The 23,951-nt window shown below is 30.4% G+C and overlaps 1 protein-coding gene across 1 annotated transcript in view; it reads right to left on the reverse strand.

Annotated features, from left to right (window-relative positions):
- LOC142319968 (gamma-aminobutyric acid receptor alpha-like) overlaps window positions 1–23,951 on the reverse strand; it is a 73,423-nt gene that overhangs the window by 22,787 nt on the left and 26,685 nt on the right. Inside the window, exon 2 of the mRNA XM_075357647.1 lies at window positions 12,783–12,883. Coding sequence (XP_075213762.1) covers window positions 12,783–12,883 — 101 coding nt within the window. The remainder of the gene's footprint in view (window positions 1–12,782; window positions 12,884–23,951) is intronic.

Genomic DNA, 23,951 nt, shown 5'->3' on the forward strand with positions numbered 1-23,951 from the left:
ATATTATTTTTAATTTTGAAAAATGCAAAAGAAAGAAGGAAAAAGAATTTATCGTGAATAGCTCGGGAGGTAAAGTCACTGGTTATTGAGTTACTCAGCTTTAATTCTAATAGTACCAGTTCCAGTAGTGACAACTGAAACACCGATTTATTTTCCTGATAATGCGTAATAAAAATAGTAATAATATGTATTTCCTATATAGATAAAATTGAAAAAATAATTTTCTTTTAAAAATGTAAAATAGTAATTTTTATTTTTTTTGAAAAGTATTTTTTGAATAAGTACAGTGTAGTTATTTGTAATAATTTATCGTCAGCTCTCCTTCTGGCATGTAAGTACACCCAAAACACGCCGTGGACAGTTAAAAATTGAGTAGGTGACTTCACCAAAGCTGCGGTTGACCCAAGGCTCGACCTGCCGGATCAGACGACGTGTCCATCGCCCCGTGGAGGACAGGTCCCAGCGAACTTGCCAATCTCGGAATAACCACCTGTGCATATCATTCCTATCAGCTCCTCTAATAATCCCAATCCTCATCCCGGCTAGTTGTTTAAATGGAGGGATGCCCGCAATGACTAACACTGCCTCAGTCGAAACTGAAAAGTATGCTGAAAGGATGCGGAGGGCAATCCGCCTCTGCACACCCTCTAGTACCTGTCGATTTTGATCGCTTCCTAGAGCTTTCGACAAAATAATGACCCCATACAGCAGAACAGAATTGATCACATGGCCGTAAAACTTCCTTTTGGATGACCAGGGGCCGGCCACGTTGCCGAAGAGCCTACTCAGTGCCCGCACCATCGCTCCTGCACAATCAGATATCTCTCGCACGTACGGAAAACGTGCGTCGTCGGTCTAGCAACACACTTAAATACTTTACCGATTCCAGCTGGGGGACTATGGCTCCGTCTACCGTGATCCGGATTGGAGAAAGAGAACGCCTGCAGCCAGACAGATGAATGTTGTTTTCTCAGGAAACAAAATTAGCCCCCTATCCATCAACCAGTGCTGCACTAGATTGATCGTTTCATTGGCCGCCGTCACACGTGACTGGAAAAGAGAGCTGTGAGTCCGTTGAATTGTAAAGCAGATGTATTTCTTCCAAGTACCTTTGTACCATTCGTCGTACACCCCCGTCCACCTGCTTGTTCCTTAGGGCCTCGAAAACGGCACCCCAGCGCAAGGAGTTAAAAGCATTCTTTATATCAAGCATCACAACCACGGGTGCCAGCAGCTGCCGCCTCTATCAGTTGACATACAGATTTTACTGCATCGGGGGTGGACTTCCCCTTACGAAAACCATACTGGTTCCTAGAAAATCCACCATTATGCTCAATTTCTCGCTTCAGCCTAACATCAAGCATCTTTTCCAACAGTTTGCTTAAAGAATTCGTCAGGCAGATCGGACGATAAGTGGGGGAGGCCTGTTGCCCTGGTTTCTGTAACAACACCAGACGGGACTCTTTCCATGTCCTCGGAATGTTATCACCCGACAACATATCGTTCATTATGTTCAAGAGTCCCACCGGGACCTTCTCTACTAATATACGAACAATTTCCGGAGGAATGCCCTGAGAAGAATTAGAATACTTTCATAGCTCCCTAGTATTTTATATTTTATCGCCTACAAGATTTAAACCGATCGGGAAGTCTAATTCATGTATAGATCTTATATTAATACTAAACCCATAAATAAAATGTATTTCCAGCGTACTAATTTGTTATGTAAGTAATATTCTTTTACTATTAAAAATGTAGTGATTATTTCAGATAACTATCAAGGCCAAGGTTCTTGGTGTAGTAAACAAATAACATTACAGGATAGTTTAAATGCTTAGCTACACATTGCATGTATACAATGCGTGTATATACATTTCCAGTATACTGTACATTACCTTGAGCTTATGAAACTATACTAGAGTACTATATATATATATATATATATGCGAGTAGTACACCTTAATACATTACTGTTCTCTATTTGGTTGGTGGCAAAGCGGGTAGCATCACGATGCACTCGACACATTTCAAAGCTTGGACACGGCAGACACTCTAATCCTCTTTATCAAATTAATTGAGGCACCTCCACTAATACTATTAACGATACAGATGCACATTGGTTAATATACCCGTAAGGACAGGAAGTAATGTAATCCGAGATCAGCATTATCAGTACTCAAGAAAATAATTACTATAAATCTTACTTTAATTTATTTTAGTATATTTTTATATGTGTATTAGAAAAATTCTAGATAACAAATTTATAAACTGTAAAAAATACTTGTCATGAAAAAGTATCAATGAACTGTGTTTAGTTATAAAAATAAATTTAGGCATTTTTACGACACCCAAAATTTTAATTCGGGTTAAGTATACAGTTAAAAAATTATGAAGGAACGACATTTCTATAGGTAATTCTCAAAAACTTTGGGTTTCAGGTAACCCGTCTTACGATGTCGATGCAATGATACTTAAAAAATTATAACCACAGATCAAAAAGATTGTTAAAATTAGCTTAATGAAAAGGTACGTTTCCTTTATTTATTAAACATATCATAGTAAATAAATGAAATACAATTTTAAAAGAGGAAGAAATATAAAACTACTAACAAAAAAATGAAGAAAAAGACATCTGAACGCTTAAGAAATATAAAGATGATTAAATTTCGTTAAGACTAGAAAAATTTTGATAAAACATTTTTAATAAAATTCCATTATACCTTTTCATCAGTATAATCTGCATATTTATATCATTATTTTACCATATATCTTGAGTAATAAGGAAATTGTATAGAATCCCCGTGGACTGTTGATGTGATATATGTTTCCGCTTAGTGCTACGCATATAATACACTTAAAATTATGTTTTATTTGTTTCTGAATGTTAAAAAAAAAAACATTTCTACATGTTAAGATTATTTTCAGAAATTAAAATTAATTTTTGATTAGAGAATTTTTTTTGGCCTCACAATTTATTTACAATCGGTTCAAAGTAATTAATCACAAGTAAATCGAATTACAAAAAGTACAAGGTGAGAGGTTTCCATCGAACAAGCTCAATAAAAACTAAATATGCATACAAATGTAAAGTACATACATAAATACATATGTAAAGTTCATATAAATATATATATATATATATAAAAACACTCTCACTGAATAAGACCACGTAGGTACGAAAGTTCGCAAAGGTCTAATGAAAAACCAAAAAATTATATCATTAAATAATTAACCAAGACAAACAAATAGTAATATAAAACAAGTTCATGGATATAAATGGAAAAAGGGAGGCTCCTCATCAAGTTATAGAAAGATGCTTATCACTTATGCGGTATTGAAAAAATGTAAGGCCACAGATTCCCACACTCTAGCACAGGTAGGCGTTTCAGTCACCGGACAACCTCGCTGTTGTATAGGAGATTAACTGCTAGAAAATTCACATGATTGTCTAACCGCTGCCTATAATTTGAACCGAACCATTTGACCTTGTCACGAACATAAGGTAATTGAAGATAGTCATGTATTTCTTCGTTCCGTGCTAACCATTGGGCCTCTGCAATGGATCTGGCCAAGTTATTCTGGAAAAATTATATAATCTCAATTTACTCTTGCTTGTCTTACCCTAAAGCTATATCCAATACGTCCAAATCGGTTTTAGAATCACCTTGTTTATTAAACATTTGTTGGACAGCGACAAGTATGAATTCCTGCCTAACAACCAATAAAGCTTCTTACACCTCGTCTTTAACGTTTTTCTCTTACCCGGTACTTACTTCCACGTCAAACGCCGATCAAGATGAAGCCGAGGTACCGTACGTGGTCGGAATGTGAGATAAAAATTCTGTCTAGGTAGACCAGGGGACAGTCACCTCTTCTCATTTCAAACGTAAATGACTTCACTTATTCTGACTTATCTTATCCATTTTTTTAAACGTACGCCTATCAAGTATGTCTAATTGATGGTGATTTATTTGCGCTATGCAGAGACTAATTGTGGGTCTTTCTTAACAGTCAGTATTGTTGTATCATCAATAAACGAGGCGACGGTGACATGGTCCGCAGTGAAAATTTATTACAGGACTGATCCTAAGACGGACCCTTGTGGAACCCCTGATCTTATGTCAAAGAATCCAGAAAACTCATCATCATTGCTTCTGACCTGGAAAAACGCCCGTCAAAATAGTTCCAGGTAGAAGGAACTAGAAGCCCTTCTACCTGGTATAAACCAGGTGAAGGGCTTAAATTTTCATCTTATGGAGCAGACGAGGCAACAAGACCTTTGTCAAAGGCCTGCTGAACATCAAAGAAGGCCGCTGAACAGAATTTCTCCTCTTCTAGGCACTTCTTGATGGCATTAACAGACTTGTGCATTCCTTCAATGGTAGAATTTCCACATCTGAATCCAAACTGATGATCTGGAATAACTATTTCCCCTTCTAACGTCGGCCGCAGTCATCAAAAACATAGTTTCTCAAACAACTTCGACATATACGGTAAAAGAATTATTGGTCTGTAGAAAGACCACACGTCGTGTGCAGGCTTACCTGGTTTCACAATCATCACTGCTTGTGACACCGTCCACTCTGATGGAAAGTACGATGTTCAAAGGATGCCATTGAAAAGGAGTGTAATGTACAAGACGACCTTGAAGGGAAGCATAACTAACATTAAATATATATATATCATTTTATGTAACCATAAAAATAAGTTCTTAGATTAATTACTTGATAAAATTAATATAAAGTTCTAAAACTATAATAAAAAAAAGAAGCTGACAACAAAGTTGTAATACTTTCCTGGCATTGAATATCTATTCTTATAGAGTGGAAAAATAATTACATATGAAAAAAATTACCTAAGATTTATTTTTTGGGATGGGTGGTAATTTATCATGAAGTTTTATTGTAAAATTATCATTATATTATGTTTAAGTAAACCACAAAAAGTTTTAATGCTTTAAATTTTATTTTTTCTATTACCCCCTCCACAATCACCTAACAAGAAATTTTTTGATTTTTCTATGTTAAATAGAAGAGACTAAAAAAAATTTACTAAAAAATGTTCAACCAATAAAACGTTACCAAACATCTTTTTTTTTCAGGTGGGGTGAACTATAAGATTTTATGGTAATATTATTATTAAAAGTTTATTATTTAAAATTTTAATATTATAACCTTTTTAAACTTTTAAATAATCTCTAACTTTAATTTAAAATTTGAATATTAAAACTTTAAATAAACCAAAAATGTTTTTGAATAATTAAAAAAAATTCGATATTTTTATCTTTGATTGGATCCCTCCACCACCAATATTACTTCTAAAATACTTTTTTGTTGTCAGTTGCGCTACTACTATGACAAAAAAGACATTAAAAAATCGGTTAAAAATATCCAATAAATAAAATGATAGATTTTTTGATTTTTTGGGAAAGAGAAATTTTGGGAAAATATTATTAAAAAAAATGGTGAGATAAGCATGCTCGCACGTTTTGAGTTTATGTTTGCAAAATGTTAAGAAAATTAACCCCCCAAAAAAACCCCCCTTGGAGGTATTAACCCCAAAATTTTATCAACAAATTGCCTCATATACACAAGTCTGTACAAATTTTCATCAAAATCGGTTTACCCAGTCAAAAGTTATTAAGCTTCAAAGATACCAAATACAGAAATATTATCTCCTTTTTTTTTGGAGTTCCTTTGTCATGAAACGTCGAGAAATGCAAAAAACCCATACCCCATTTTTTCCTGATTATCATACTTTCCATCTTGTAGCCTAATTCTTGAACTATTGTGCCTGTAAAGTAATAATAAATCGTTTAATGTCAAATTATTGTATTATATAAAGTTTCGCATTCAAAGTAAACAAGAGTTTGTATTTTATACGTTGCTTCCATCGTTTATATTTAATTATTTAAAAATTCTGGTATGTTATGAAATCATTAGACTCAACATTTTCGTTTTATAGTATTATATCTTACATATCCTAATTTTACGTATCACTTTACATATCCTTATTTTTTGTTTGCTTTATTTTTCGTTTTCCGCTGTTTAAAAGATTTTGTTTGAGATTCTTTATATTGATTTTTTTTCCAAAATATTTTAATAAGTTATAAAGTGGGGTTTGAATATAATAAGCAGTGCAGCACTTTTGTTCGTATTTTAGGAATGATGATTACCTCCTTCAATGACTGCCGGTAAATGCAGAAAAAAGAAATTTTAGTAGATTTTATTTTGCAGTAATAAACCTGAAAATAATTTAATACAAATTTAAAGTAATAAAATATATTTATCTCAAAGATTTATCGATAATTAAATTAAATAATTTTAAAGACTAATAAATCATTAGTTTTCTTCTTTCTTGAAAAGTTCTCTTCAAAAAATATTTGTAACAATCACAGATTATTTCTTTAATCTTTTGTATGGTGAAACTAAAAATTCGTGAACTTATCTTTTTATTTTATTTTTACCAATAAAATATTTCTGTATCAGTTTTTATACTACTTGTTAAGATTAGGAGATGAGTTATGTTTAAATGATTATTTCAGTTAAACTGTAAAACGCCGTGTTTTGCTTGGAATTGGATGATAATAATAACATTTGTAGTTGTTTTATCATTAAAAAAACAAATCATTTTATTTTTAAGCAAAGAATTCTCCAGTTTTCAATTTGTTTTACAATATTATTCCCAGCTCAGCAGAATTTTAATAAAGCATTTGATACATAGAATCTGTTAATCAGAAAAGCTCATTCTTTTTACCAATGTGTAATTTTTTTTTGAAATCGATGCTGTAGTTTGTGAGATTAGCTAACGCAAACATCGTCTCTTAATTACATTACGTTTGTGGAATTGAAAACTTTATTATTATAATTTAATTTTGTTCGGTCTATTCTTATCTGGAGATTATACTGCTTCACAGCAGGATTATTTAATAACAGAAACACGTTATCGATTTGAGGCAGACCATTTATGAAAAGGTGGTTTTATCATCAACAAAAAATTATACAGTACGATTTATCTATAATTTTTGAAGAAACAATAAAAATATTCTAAACCAAAAAACAAGGTTTAGCATTCTTTCTAAATTATAAAAATGTTAACGTAAGCTAATTTAAAAATAAATAAATTGTTGAATTTTTTATTTTTTATGTATTTATATCAGTACTGTTTCATTTTAATTTGTAGAAATGTCTGTAGTTTGTGTTTTTGCACTTTATTTTCTATACATTATTATTTGATTCCATAACATTTACTATTAATATTTAAAAAAAAATTATTTATCGTTTTATTTAAATACAATATTTTTTGTTTATTTAATTCAATGATTCTAACTAATAAGTGTACGTAAATACACTCATCATATTTATTAAGAATTAAAAAATAATATTTGCAAAAAAATGTTTTTGCAAAATCGCACCCCCATCCCAAAAACATGCTCTAAATAAACTAGTGGCTAAGTGGGTGGCGGGAAAGTCCTACAATTGTGTTGTCAGCTCTTTATTAATTTCGCGGGTGATGTTACCGTATGATATTTTTGAAATCAGTTAAGATCAGCGCAGTTTTTATTATTCAATTTATATATTTTTTTTAAAAATCAAGTAAAGTATGAGATGAAAGAGTTTGAAAAGAGGATTTGAATAAAATATTGCAGTTTCCAAAACATTATGTATTGAAACATATATTGAATATAAGTTATAAAAGTTAAAATTATTTCTTTTATGTGAATAATCATGAAAATATTAAAAAAATAAAACTAAAAATAAATTTAAATTTATTGAAAATTAAATAAATATATATTTATATACGTATTTAAAATCGGTATTGAAAGATAAACAAAATAAAATTTATAATATAAATACATTAGTTATAAGTTATCAAATAATAAATAAATAAATATGGTTTTGAGAGAATATTGATTTTACGAGATGTATAAGTTTTGAACATTCATGAATAAGGTATCAAACACTCATCTAAATCCTACAAGTTTATATCCATTTTCAAACTGGAAAATCCTGCCATCAGAAATAATACGGTTCTCCACTTCCGATTTTTTTCATAAAAATATGCTTTTTATTTTGTTGTTTATTTTTATATATTCATTTATTTTATCATTCTTTCGATATTATGTGGATACAATTTATTTAAAAATTTATCGAATCCATTACTTGTTATAGGGTACTTATTTATAAGAAAATATTCATAACATTTAGTATTATTATTTTTTTAAATGCAAAATAGAAATGTACATTAATGACTGAACTAGTGCTGATTGATTTATAGTCATTGTATCTAAGTAGAATTTTTCGTAAAAATGAAGGAAAAAATGCCACATTTTTTTGTTAGCTTATTCCAAAATAAATCCTGTATTATTTTATTTTTATATACTAGCAGATAAAACGATAACTATCAGAAAAAATATTGCAGCAAATCCTGGCTCCAATTCATATGTATTGACCTCAATTCATATACAGAGTGATATTAAAGTACGAAAACGGTTTTTAAACTGAGAAATAATAGGAAATAAAACAAGTGCAGATATACTTTATACTTACAGATATACTTTATACTTATAAAATTACTACTTTATGGTGTGTTTGAAACTAATGTTCGCGGTACTGAATAATTTTTTTCTTTCACCATGAAGGTGGACATGTGACACATAATTTGAATTTAAACTTTTTCGAGAAAATGATGGCAAAGATCGTTTCTCAATAAATGCGTTCATTTTCGAGTTATTAGCAATCAATGTTGCAAAAACGGAAAATTCGAAGTATTAATAGAACGAGGTAAACGTCTCATAGTATCTTTTTTATTTCGTATAACCTTCAGAATTATTCAGTAACAAACTTTTAACAGTAAATGTTGGAATTAATGGTCTATAATAATAATTAGAATGAAAATAACAATAATTCCTGAGGTAAATAATCCCCTCGTCCGGAACATACCATCTACGTTCTACGTCTAGCGCTGTAGCAGATGTAAATAAGTACAATATATAACTGGCTATCAGGACTTCAACTTTTTTCTCGGAAAGTTAACTTTCTTTTGACCTCATTTTCATCTACAAGCTCTGGACTTTTCAGTCATCTGCAGATCATCCACAATTAAAAACGGTTGTGGAAATGTACATACATAACTTTTAGAGCTGGCGATCTGGCGACCAGGGTGGATGTGATAGCAGTTGTTGACATGCCCCCGCAATGGTGAGCATGTAGTGCCCATGTAAGGTGCCCATGTATGTGGGTGTATGGGAGCCCTGAAAGCTTCGGCGAGTTGGGGACTGGAATATGTGCCGAAATTGTGCATCAGTTCTCTGTCAGGACATATCCCGATTCCACCGTAGTACCAGACCCGACCTCCAGAGTTGGTAGCTCTGAAATTGGGTTGTACCTCGGCAGCTAGGATTTAATTCATCATGCAGTTTGAATAATCTATCGTTGCAGATGGTTCATGTAAAAACCCTTGTTTAAAACCAGCCGTTTTATCAGAAGCAAAATGGAAGAAGGGTTGTGAATTAGAAAGCATTTGAAATGAGACGAAGAATCTACAGAAAACTGACTTCAAGTTGGACGAATCGCATGAGCATCCGATTCAATATACAAAGATAATGTACGCTTTTTTGGTCTGTTTATAGATAAATCCCTTTTCTTGGGAATTCATATACAGGATTTGAGTGTTATAAGAAAATTTTAAACATTATTAAGTGTTTATCAAACAAAATTGGGGCGCAGAAAAATAGACATTACTGTATTTATATAAAGCACTGGTTCAATCGTATCTCTATAAGGATGTATTATATATTCATCCGCTAGAAAGTCTCATTTAATAAACTTAGACATAATACATTTGAACAGAAACGCAACAGGCACTTTCCGTACATGTCCGGTCAATAGTTTAATGTCTGAAGCTGACATAATGCCATTACATCATAGAATAGAGATCTTACTATTAAGATTTGCAGGTAATATATAGGCCTTTACTTCTTATGTAAACTATAAAGCCTTTATAATAATCTATTGCAGTGGCGGCTCGCGTAAAGGCACTGTGGAACTGCAGCACCCCATATTTCCACTTGATATTATCGATAACATTTAATATAATGAGTCCTCTTTTCTTTATAATTATACAATATATAATCCTTAAGCTTAATATCAGTAGACATGTCCCATTTTATGAAAAATATGTAAAAGCTTGGTATGAAACTATGTGTTTCACACTTCCTTGATCGTTCCCTTTTTTAGTTTAGTCGGTGGAAGGAATATGAAAGTGGTTTAGTTGTTTTTTTTCAGTAGCGATTAGAAGATGGCGGGGTTCTTTGATTGTCAAATCTGTCCAAAAACACGCTGGAAGGGCGAAAGATGTAGTTAGTAAACACTAATTACGTATTTTTTTCCGTGTAAATGGAGATTTAAATTAAGCACCATTGGACAACAGTGTTTTTAAGGGGACATTTTATTAAGTTATTATCTAATAATACTGAAAAATATTATCTGTATTGACATTTTATAATTTTACTGCAGCTAGTATATATATATATATATAAATAGTAAATCTCATTTGTAGAAACTGCGGATATGGCCAGTGTTTATATGGTAAATTTCGTTGATCAACAGCAAGCTCTTTGCTTTTCAGAACATTTCTGCGAAGAGACAATAGAATGCATATATGTTCCAAGTCTTTAGCACGTTTACTGCTATTCGGAGCAAGAACATTGAGAATGTTCTTATTGTAATCATCTTGTTCATTCTGTGTATGTATTAAATCGAATAGAACAGCGATGTGTATTTATATAGAATTCAAGGCATGCTGGAATCTCAGGAAATGGAAGTTTCGATGAAGCTGCAAGAATGGCAACAGTTTGTGATAATACGGATATAATTCCTCTATTCGCGTGGCAGACGTTAAAAAATCCTCCGACTAACACTGTTAGAAACAATGGAGTAACGAATGAAGCAGACTAAATACGAAATTATTTGCAATTAAAGGTACTCCATATAAATAGAAGAGCGACACGAAACTGATTCGCCGAGAAAAAGTGGCGATGACCAGGCTCAGAATGGGTCACACATGAATATCAGTCATATTTATTAACAAGCGAAGGAAGACCAATTTGAATCATGTGTAATAAACCCCTTATTGTTAAGCATCTACTGGAAGAGTGTACAATATATGTATATTTTTTCCTATCTCCTAGTAACCCTAAGGTTTGAAATACGAAACCAATATTTCCATAGTTTAATATAAATATTTTTACTGAATTTTGAACCCCAGAAACAATTTTTTTGATTTTAACTTAGGCGAGTTAGAAAAGTTAATCATATCTGTATCATTAATCTTCTAAAGTTACAGAATTGAAAACTATCTTCATTATATTATTCTCTACGGGCTAATTTCATCTATCGTAATATGTTTTAAGTTAAAGTATATGTTAAAGTGTACAAGTATATTTTTTAACTTTACGAGTATTTTTTGATAATTAATTCGCCATATAAGTTGGGAGCTTGTGCATAGGAATATGAAATGGAAATTTCGTTGCGTATGAAAAACATCATGCCTAACCGGGATTTGAAATCGGGCCTTCGGATGAAGGTCCGAGACATTACCACGGAGGTCGGCTATATACAAATTTAGTAGACTGATTTATGGATTAAATTAACAGTTGTAACTAACAATTTATTTTACATAAAATGTGATCGACAGTATCAACTATGATACAAGAATAAGTAAAAGATCGTCCCATTTGGAATTTCCAATATCCAGTTTAATGAGAAAAAATAAGCTATGATTAAATTAATGCTTATGTATTTTTATTTATTTTGCAGTTATTCCATTTATTTGACATTTTTACATCCTGTTATTATTTTAGATACTTGTTATTATTTCAATTTCTATTATTTCTAGTTATTAATATGGACTTCGCAAGTTCAATTTTTTATTTTTTAATTATGTATTTTAGTATGTCATTCTAATCAAAGAAACGATTTCCCTTTTTCTATCCAGGGGATTCATTTATCATCCATGAAGTAGCTCGCCTACCTATTTATTTTTATATAGAATGCAATTTAACTGTAATATTATATCATATTTCTTAATATTTAGTAATTTACTTCCTGTCATTTAATATGTATATTTAATATTATATCATATTTCTTAATATTTAGTAATTTACTTCCTGTCATTTAATATGTCTGAATGATTGGTTACATTCAAACAGTAACCTCAGTTGATCATCTACTTGTCTATATTATACCATTGTTGAATGAATAACCGAAATATAAAAAAGAACCGGTAAAATATTGTTTCATTGGATTCCTTCCTATTGCAAAATCAGGGATAATGAAAGTTTAACTTTTTGGCTGATAAGGGAAGAAACTTATAAAGCCGTCTTTTAAACTTGTATCATGTTTGTTTTTTTCTGAAGTTAAAGCGATTAATTTAAGTCAATTTTTAAATCTTAATATTTAGTTTTTATTCTATACATAATTCTATACACTTTTTTAATTGAGTTTTGTATAAGAATAAAAACATTATTATGAAATACAAAAACCAAAAATTCCAATAAACTACAGGAGTATAGAAAATGGACAGGATTTTAGCCTTGTTGCAAAATTTCAATACAAATTTTTTTTGAGTTTTAAATAAATGTCCCAGTCATATTAGAAAAATTAATATTACATTAATTTTATCATATAATTAATAGTTCATCATAAATTGAAATCATAAATTGTATATCATACATTAATTTATAGCTGAAAAAACATTGTTTCAAATATTAAAATAATTACCTCCAAACCCTGGACGTATACTGTTGTCATACCCTCTGAGAAGGTTGTCAAGTAATTCCGATACATTTTTATGATGATTTCTATCAGATCCAAGAATTGTCCTGCAATAAAACAGTAATTAATTACATAAATTATCCAGTTTTTCATATAAATTGAATAAATATAAATTATAACATTTACATATTTATATTTTAGTGAAAAAGAATAACGTATTTTCACGTGAAATTTTCTCACTATTATTGTACCTTAAGTATTTTAAAGTGAGATTATGGCAATACTGATTGTTTTTAAATTTAACTGTAACAAATTTTAATTCGCTCTGAAAAAGATAGCATGTAAATAATGTGTAGTATCGGAGATTCAACTTTCCAATCGGTTAGAGATTGCCAATTCAGTGTCTTGTTGATTCTACTATTCTACTAAGCTGCTCCAACAGAAAAAGTTAAAATGCTCGAATAACTCGTATATTTTAAGTGATATATATATATATATATATATATATATATATATATATATATATATATATATCACTTTACGTAAATCTATATATACAGCAAAATAAAATACAAGACGTTGTTTATTTTTAGTTGATATGACTTTTTATTCAAAATCGGCTCCTTGTGAGTCAATTCAAAACTGGAAGCGTTGGAAAAATTGTTCAAAACAATTCTGATACTCAACCTTTGAAATTGTCTGCAGTACCATGGTCATAGCCCTCTGGATATCTGAAATCATGTCGAAACGCTTTCCTTTCTTTGTCATTTTCAGTTTCGGAAATAACCAGAAGTCGCACGGAGACAAATCAGGAGAATTAGGAGGGGGTTCAAGCACCATGATATATTTTTGAGCCAAGAAATTGCAAAGCAAGATCGTAATCTTGCTTTTGTGCGCCGGTGCATTGTCCTACAACAAACACCGTTTTGCTTGATTCCGGTATTCAGATCGAACCCGAACAATCCTCGCCCGTAAACGAATTAAAACACCCAAGTAGTAATCTGCATTCACCATTTGACCTTCTGAAGCGAATTCTTTATGGATAATTCCGTAATTGAACATTTTCTTCTACTCGAACTGTCGATGATGCTCCTGGACGTGGATCATCTTGAATGCTCTACCATCATGAAACCTTGCATACCTCTTAAAAATGTTATTGCGTCTCATCGCTTCACATCCATAAACAGTTTGTATAATTTTAAAAGTGTATGTGGCACTTTTACCCAGTTTAAAACAAAACTTAATATTTGCATGTTGCTCCATTGCTCCTTTCACAATCGAAGTGCAAAACAAGTTTTGATTATTACGAGTAGTCTGTTATGCCAGCTCTGTTAAATTTAATAGGAAGGTAATCGGAATACCACACTAGTTAATTCATACATCTTTTTACAGATCGCGTTAGTAGTTACTCGAATATAAAATCAGCCGCCTTTTCTGTGGGACGGACTGTGTATATATATAAATGAGATGAATGACTCAAACCTAATCTTTTTTGAAAAATGTATGATGTTATTGTAAATTCTATTATCGATCTTCATGCGGTAAGTGTGAGAAATTCATTCTTATGAAGGAACCAGTTCACATACACAAGATAATTAAGACTAAAACATTAATGGTAATATATTAATGTAATTTATACATAATTCTGTATAAAAGAAACAACGCACTGGTTTACTAAAAATATTGCCGGAAGTTCTTTGTTTTTATAAATTATTTAAAGTTTACATAGTAGTATTTTAATTTACGATAGCGTATAGATAGTCTGCAAACTTTACAGAACTCTTTTCACTTCCACTTTATGCAACTTACAACATTGTAAAATTAATTAAGATCCTTTTATTTCATCAAAGAATATACTGAAGAGTATTGTTCAAAATTTTATAGAGTTGCAAAGATACAACGATATTGTACTCATTCTCTTTAACGATGAAAATTTACAAAAGTTTGTTTTTTTTGTTTCATAAAATTTCACCAGATATTTTCTTAATATATATATATATATATATACATCTTATTATATTTAAGAAAAACAGGAAATAAGAAAAAGATTTAGACCACTGCTGCATCCTGTCTGTCTATTTTGATGTAGGTTATTTTAGTATAGGAATTCAAGAATTATTTTTCAGACCATTGATTAAATGAATAGCCTCCATTTTAGAGGTGATTGTTAAATAAGTATTAACAGATTAATTTTGATCAGTAACTTGACTGATTTTTTGGCAGTTCGGCTGTTGCCCGACATTTATTTTAGCAATTTTCCCACTGGGTGATTCTATAAGGAGAAAGAAACTAGATAATTGTCAATGAGGTGGTACTGTAATTATTTAATGATATATCTAATATCATTAAATTAATTTATATTGTTGCATATCGTTATAGATGGTATAATGTATACGATCTAATGGTTATCTAATGATATGTGTTACTAGTTAGGCCTAAGTTTCTGATTACATTATATTAATTAATTATGATTAATTAATATAAAAAAAGTCTATCACCGATTGTTAGACTACGTTGAATAACTTTTAAATTAAAGATGATTTTGTTTTTAGGTATAATGATTATTTATTATTTAGTTAGTTTGCGACTCTCGGAAATGTAATTGATAATTATATATAAAAAAAATTTATAAGGAAAAACGCTAATTCAAAAACTCACTAAAAAGTAATATATATAGCTACTCAATTCTCTGTGTATTATACTCGGATCTAACACTAAGTATGAGTTTTTAGCTTTTTTATGAAAAATATAATTAAGTAAACTGAAAAAAATTTGTTTGTAGGATAATATTTTTGGGTAATTTTGATGACCCTATTTGGAATGTTATTAAACTTTTCTAGTATCATCCATATGTGTATGATATAGTAATTTTAATCTGCATAATAGTGTAGACATATATAACTTAACAAGTAATTTTTCACCGTCCGAACTGTTCGACCAAATTTAGGATGAAAAATGATTTTTGGAGTAAGACCAAATTAACAAAATTGTTTCACAGTTTATATTTTATAACTATAGGTAAAGTTGTTCATTCTAATTTGAATATATAGAAAATAGTTACTTCCGCATATTACTAATATAAAATAAGCTATGAATGAATCTTAATTAATGTTAATGTAATATCTACAAACAATAATGTAGGATATGTAAATCTTAGGTTATGTTATGACAGCTTAAATAATTATTTGAAATAAGGAAATTTTACGTTTGATTCTCACTTTGTAGGAGAATGCAGCATGCATTTTACTTAAAACTGTTTTTAAGTAAATTCATTTATCAGAAGCAATGTACCACTCCATTCTGGATAAAAATGCTCCAATCTTCTAAACGTTTTTGAACAGAATTGGCTCCTAATATCTGATGGAAGTGTAAAAGCTATTCTCTGTTAGGTTTGTTTATTAAGTGCTGCACTTTCTTCTCAAGAAATTTCATCATCCGATCTCACTATTTACCCTTAAATACACAAATACATTTTAATTTATCATTTTCTATTTAATATATTTTTCAACAAATTCCGTTTATTAAAACGACTTCGCTCTATTTGTATTTTCTTATTCTATGATAATTATAATTGTAAAAAAGTAAAAATATATGCAGACATATCATATAAATGCAATTCTTATGTGAAAAGAGATAATATTAGTATCATAATAAGAATATTAGAAGACAGTTTTTTTTTTTTTTGTTACAATACTGTTAATCAAAACTTAATATTCTGTAAAATTGATTACAACTTTTAATAAAAATATAAATGACTTTATACTAACGGTAAGTGATGATTGATGGATCACTGCTTAAAATTATAATAATAATTTAAATGTAAAATATTTTTTTCATTACTAATTAAGGAATTATAAAAGAAAAACAAATTGTAATACAATTACTAATAAATACCAAGTTACTATTTCGAAGTTATTTTTCCGTTCTTCAATAGTTGAGCTTGTACGTACAGTAATGTAAGTACACAGGATTTATAAATTTCAAAATTAGAAAAACATCCCTAAAAATTAAACCTTAGAGAATGATCTATTTGCATAACCTGGTTTTAGATAACCTGGATTTCTACTACGTTCTTTTTTAATTTAAAAAAATCAATTTTTGCAAATTAAACAGTATTTTACATTATTTTAGTTTGATTTACGGAATGCATTTTTATTCAGAGTATAAATACTTTACTAAATTACGAGGAGACTCAGAAATAACCGGAATTTTTTTTTATAATAAACATTTTTTTTCTACAAAAACCTTCAGTTTTTTAAAAATACTCTTTTTATTTTTTAAAAATACTCTCAATCACAACTTATAAATTTGTCCATTATTCAAAATATTTTTTACATATGTCAGTTGTGATGTCCGACAATACCTTCCTCATATTTCCTTTACCTCATTCATGTGGGAAAAACGCTTTCCTTTCAGGTGCCTCTTCATTCGAGGGAACAAAAAAACATCGCACGGAGCTAAATAAAGTGATTAAGGGGGTAAGGGAGTCATGCTGTTGTTTTGTTAAAAATTAGCCCACTGAGAGAGTTGTGTGCTAAGGTGCATTGTAATGGTGGAAAAACCAGTCAGTCACCCGTCTGCTACAAATCGAGTCTTCATGGTGCAAGCTATTGCGCAATTTTGTTAAAACCTCCAAGTAGATACCTTGATTAACAGTCTGACCTGAGGAACCAATTTCGAATGCACTACACTTCATATCAAAAAACTAATGACCATTTCTTGACGTTTGACTTCCCTTGATGAGCGAGGCAACGTTGCAGTGTTCTACTGGCTTTGCTATCGTTTGGTTTCAGGGTCGTTACTATAGCACCATGATTCGTAACCAGTAATTATCTTGGAAAAGAAATTTAGGTCGGTTTAGTATTATTCTTTCAAAGCATGGCAAGCTTCCAAGTGACCCTCTTTTTGCGGAGCAGTCAGGAGCCGAAGCACAAACCTTGCAGCGACCCTTCTCATCCCTAAATCTTCAGATAAGATTCACTGAAGGCCGAGCTCCAAGCTATTCCAGACAACTTTTTGATTTCTTCATTGGTAATCGTCGGTTTTCTAGCACAATTGCGTCCCGAACGGACGAAATTTTCAAAAAAATCTATATTTTCCGTTCGGGAAGTTGAAGGACGTTCAAAACGAGTTTGGTCATCAGTCAACATTTCACCTTTTTTGAAATACAAAAACTACTCGTACTCATTTTTACGATAACAATATCCTTGTAGACTATTACAATAGTTTATGCGGCATTTTTTTTTTTTTTTGAGCGGAAGTAAACCTTCATGGTCACGCGTTGTTCATTAAAGTACGCTACGGCAAAAACCAAGAAGCAGGCGAATAAACTGACACAAAAAAACATTCACAGAGGTCAGATATAACCTTCTCAGGTGATTACACTTAGAAAACTGACACGGAAAAACTCTCTTTACGCTCTCCTAGCGGGAGAACCGCGTACTATGGAAACTCTGCCCAGCGCAACGTAATTCCGGTTTTTTGGGTACCTCAAATTTTGGATTTGTGTACAAATTAAAGTGTATCCTAAAAACTGATAAGGGTATCTTTTGGTTCTAAAGAGTAGAACTCTCTACGTAAATTTTATTTATGTATGTAGTCTCAAACACGTCAAGTACCTATTTTGTTCAGGCTCGTGCTCTTGTTTGCATGTGAACATATTACAGTATTACAATTTTAAATCGCTAACATTTAGTAGAATTAATTAAAATTCAGTAATTTAATTTATTTACTTGTAGCTTTTTACTATTATTAGCAAATATTAAGAACGCTTTTCCAAATGTTATTTAAAATAAAACTACAACGATAAACTAATGACTTTTTAATCCCATTAATTTTATAAACGGACTGCAATAGTATTCATCTAAAAAAAGGAAATATGTTAACTACTTTTATATGTTAATATATTTATATTGTTTCTAAAAAATATTGTTAATTTTAATTAATAACTGAAAACGTTTTAGAAGAATGCATAAAAAAAGGCTTTATTTTAAATAAAGAAATTACTTTTCGTGCTCTGCTGACAATTGTTCAATCAAATACACTTTTATATCAGCTCATACCATTAATTCATTCGATTTATTGTACCTACTGAATAGCAGACACTCGTTTTAAAAATAACATGTAGTTCGGTATCCTGAAATATAGGAAAATTGTTGGGTATTGTCTATTACTGATAACAGTGTACAATGTAATTTATTTGCAGAAGTTTTATTGAATTTGTTCTATTTATTGTTAGCCGATACAGACTATGACGTATCCGAGCTTAAAATATATTTATATTTTTTTGTTTTAAATTTTCATTTGATAAAATTTACGTTTGTGTTTAAATACGTTTAAATATTACGGATTTTTAAAATGCATTTTGTGGAAATTACCTTCAATAAACATTTTAAAATATATGCTACTATTATTGAATACTATTATATTTTACTTTCTGAATATAACGAAAGAACAATTGTGTATTATTTAAAACAAAAATTACAGGTAGGCTTACACAAGACACATTCAGACTCCGATGTAAAATCTTAATGTAAGATTAAGACTCTTTGTTGATGTTACACAAGAATTCGTTTTCAATCAACAGTAATGTATGACTTCTGTGATTATGATCTCAAAATACAAATATACGTAAGGGAATCCGCCGGGTTGATGTAGTGGTTCCCAAATCAGCTGATTTCAAAGTCGAGAGTTCCAGCGTTCAAGTCCTAGTAAAGGCACCTAGTACTCAAAATACTGAATCGTGCCTAGTAAAGGCACGATCTAGTATTCAAATCCGTATACACTACTTTTATTCGGATTTGAATACTAGATCGTGGATATCGGTGTTCTTTGGTGGTTGGATTTTAATTAACCACACATCTCAGGAACGGTCGAACTGAGATTGTACAAGACTCCACTTCATTTACACTCATACATACCATGCTCATGCATCCTCTGAAGTAATATCTGTACGATAATTCTCGGAGGCTAAACAGTTAAAAGAGAGAGATATAAGAGGGAGATATCAATTTCAAAGCTACATTACTATCTGAATATAAAACTATATTGAATATAAAATTATTTTGAATATAAAACTATGCAATATTTTTAATTTTTATAATAAATTTGATATTGGTCATGTTTAGACTCTTTTTTAATTGAATACAATACTTTACCAAACTGTATTATGTCCAACTGGTTGATAAAACAGATATGAAGAGATGCTCCAAACGTAGCATTCATATCTTTATTTTTAACATTGCTTATTGCTTTTTTGTTTTCGGTAACACTATGTACGACGAACCGAGATTAGGTTTGAATAGAAATGGAATTATTCAATCAAATGTTGAGATTGATTTATCTTATTCTTGTTTCATTGTACTGCTATCAAACGCTTCTCTCGGCTTTAATTAAAAAAAAAAAAAAATAGAAAGAGAATTTTATTAAATATTATTTATTAATATTAATAATTTTTTTCGTTTAACAAGGAAAAGTCCAGGTTTTGAAACATCATCTGGTTATCATTAATCTTAGAACATTTAAACTATTAATATTTACGGTATAAACCGTCTCATATTTATTAAAAGTTTATAAATTCATTAAATATAATGCCAAATTTATTTATAATGTTTATTAATAAATATATATTTTGTATACAAAATCTGATGTGGACAACAGATGACTTCTTTGTACATCTATTAAATTACATTTACACATTTTTTTTTTTTAAAGAAATGCACATAAAATTTTATTTCATTAAAAACTTCTGATACATATTCATTTTTTTTTTTGTTATAGAATTATTATTCATAGTAAATTGTTTTTTACAATGAGAAGTTAATAATTATTAATAAATCAATGCATTTAAATTTTTAAAAAGTTAAAAAATGGAGATGAAGTCTAATTCGAACTGATGTGCCTTTTCCTAAGATCCAAATATTTCATTAATTAAAATTTTATTTAGCTATAACTCTGGAACCAATTAAAATAAGACCCAGTTATTATAAATCGTTGAAAAGCTTTCAATGTGAGCTAATTACTGGAGTTAGAAAAAGGTCAAAATCCAATTATTTTTGAATTTTGGGCTTTTTTTGACACTTTTGGTTCAGTCGTTTGCCATCAAAGGGGGAGGTGCACTACTAGATGTTACAACAGTCCTAAATTCAGAATTTCAAAATCCTATGGCTAATTGTTTTTGAGTTATGCCAGATACATACAGACGTCACGTCGAAACTCGTCAAAATGGGATTCAAGGATGGTTAAAATGGATATTTTCGTTGAAATCTGGAAACCGAAATTTTTCGCGATCACAATACTTCTTTTACTTCGTACAAGGAAGTAAAAAGGTATATTTCTCAGTTTAATGATTAAATGACTAGTCATAAGTGATGCTTTCTGAAGAAAAATACACTATGTTATGAAATGGGGTAATTAGGATTATTAAGAAATATTAATATCGCGTATCATGGTAAGAATTCCAACCAGTTGCAGTTGAATAGCTTCGTAACCAGTTGTCTGTTGTCCCCTTTACTTTTTATTTTAATGATAAAAACTGCTTAATACCATAATAACTTTACAGAAAGCAATTCGTAAACTCAATACATTAAAATATGAAAGATTTTGTCGTTTTCCTAATACATTATTATATTTTAACTTGATATAATTTTTCCAGACAAATAAAAATTTGCAGGGATTATCAGCTAATGTCATAAATATAAATTGTTATTAAATATATATATATATATAAAATAATAAATCTCAAGAAATTCTGACATTTATTTCAGATACATAATTTGACGATACACTTCTTTTTTTCTAAGTCTGTTGAGTAGATGATTTATTGCTCTAAGTACATGTTAAAGTCAGCTTCAAAGTACGGATATAGATGATTGTTAACTGAAATGACTACAGATAAGATTTAGATAAATTGTCTATTTTCAATGTGAAGTGATAGCTTCCCTGAAGCTCTCGGTTTCGAATTTCGGTGGGAATTGATTTATAAGAATTTATTAGTATATTACTCATAAAAAAATCAATCAAAAGGTTAAACGTTTCCTTTTCACTCTTCTTTTAGTATTAGTAAATTAGAACGATAGTAAAATCAGTACTAATAGAACGCGGGAACAATGATTCCATGTAATACAATCTATAATATACGGTACCGTGTAAAAAAAGGTACCACGCGCACTTACATGTGTGGAAAATTAAAAAAAAATAATAATTTTGTTTGCATTTATTAATAAAATCAACATAGCAGATTAAACATGTAACATGTTTTTATTATATGCATTATGTAAGTAAATCAGTCTATTCTGTAAATATTTAAAAACATAAAAGTTATAATACATGTTTACCTTAATTACGATTCAGTGTCCAACTTTCCGTCATAGGTAGAATTGCAATTACCACCCGTATTGGTGAGATGTAAGATCGATTTTGTTCGTCACTAAAGAGACCTTTTAAAGGGAGCCTCCTTTCTGATTGTTTTTGAGAACTAAAAATCTCATAATTTTATATTGTGGATGGGATGCGCCGCCATTTAACTTATTCTCTTTAGTACAGTTCTTATCATCGTCAGACAACGCTGAGTTACGTCTTTTCACATCGCATCGTGTGATGGTTTTTTTTCAGATAGACCACCAACTATCATAGGATTTAATTCAGGACTAGTAATTTTATTCTACGACGACCGAAAAATACGGGACCGCCTCTGCAGAGCCTACGCGTACAGAGGGTAGAGCTAAATACAAATGGGTTTGCCCAAATGCCCATAGGAGATCGTTCGAGACTCGTTATATAGAGCCATCCACCCGTCGGCAAGATAGTTTCCACTTTGGATTTTGGTTGCATTTTGTAAGTTGTCTTAATACTACCGAGTGTAAGAGTACGAAAAAACAGTTTATGATGTTGTGTTGCTGTACGAGGGTGTTTGATGTAATTTTCGTGGTGTTTTAGGTATAGTCTATATGTCTGATGAAAAAAGATTCAGCAGCTTGGTGTGTAGTTTGAAAAAAGTTGCAGAGGCTATTCAGCAATTTCCAGGGCTTTCATCTTACACATTTCTATAGAAATCTTCTTTTCAAACGCACATTCCACATGTGCGCTACATGATTTTCTTCTACTTCCAAACATTTCCCGTTTTTCGCAGAAATGTTCTCTTGTTAGATATGACAAATTAGTTTTCTTTCACTCGCTACACATGAATACAGAACTGTGTTTTATCAAATTTTGTTGATTGTAACACGGTTTCCATGCTACTTTGCGTGAGCAAGAACACGTTTTTCTACTAAAGAATGAACGCAGTTTTTTTTCACCCATTCTGTAGTTTTACTGTACACGAAACTATTATGTACTGAACGATCGTTGTTACAATGAAATCTGATAATAAAATGACTAAAAAATGATCGATAAAAATCTTTTCGTATGAAATAAGAATAGAACACGTATGTGAAAAATGCAAAGGACGACTTCCGATAAGTCTGGCGCCAGATTGTAGGTAAGAGTTTAATTTTCTAATATCGGTAATAGCTTATAGCCAAGTATTTTGTTTTATCTAAATTATTTAATTTCACTGGATGTATGTTCGTAGTCAAAACAAAGCAGTTTTATTACAAATCTCTATGGATTACTTAATAAGTTTAATGATTAACATTACCATCAATGTTAAACCTTTAAATCAATATATGATGTGCAAGCTGCTTTGGGACCGTCATTCTGGACCAAGTAGTGCGCTTAGTACATGGGTGAATACGGTATTTCTAAACGATATTAATTTGATTCCGAAGTCCTATAAAATTTAATGGTAATCTAGTACATGTAACATAAAATGTTACAACAACATAAATGTGTGGATGTTTATATATTTAGAAGATATATATGTATGTGTACGTATATATATATATATATATATATATATCTTGATCACAATGTTTTACTATACACATTGTTTGCTGATTTTATAGATGTTACAGATTCAAGCAAGCCACAACTGTTATTACACGATTAGTCAATGTCCAGATGTTAATAACATTCCAATTTTAGTATTACAACAGCATGGTTATGTGGAATAATCTGCATATATTTAAATTTTAATTTAATGAATTTTTATTATTACAATGTGATAAAGAAATAGAGTTCAGGATTTCTATAGTTATAATCTGTTATGATTTCGGTATCGGATTGATTAAAAAAAGT

This window comes from Lycorma delicatula, chromosome 2 (genome assembly GCF_047948215.1).
Source record: "Lycorma delicatula isolate Av1 chromosome 2, ASM4794821v1, whole genome shotgun sequence".
NCBI lineage: Eukaryota > Metazoa > Arthropoda > Insecta > Hemiptera > Fulgoridae > Lycorma > Lycorma delicatula.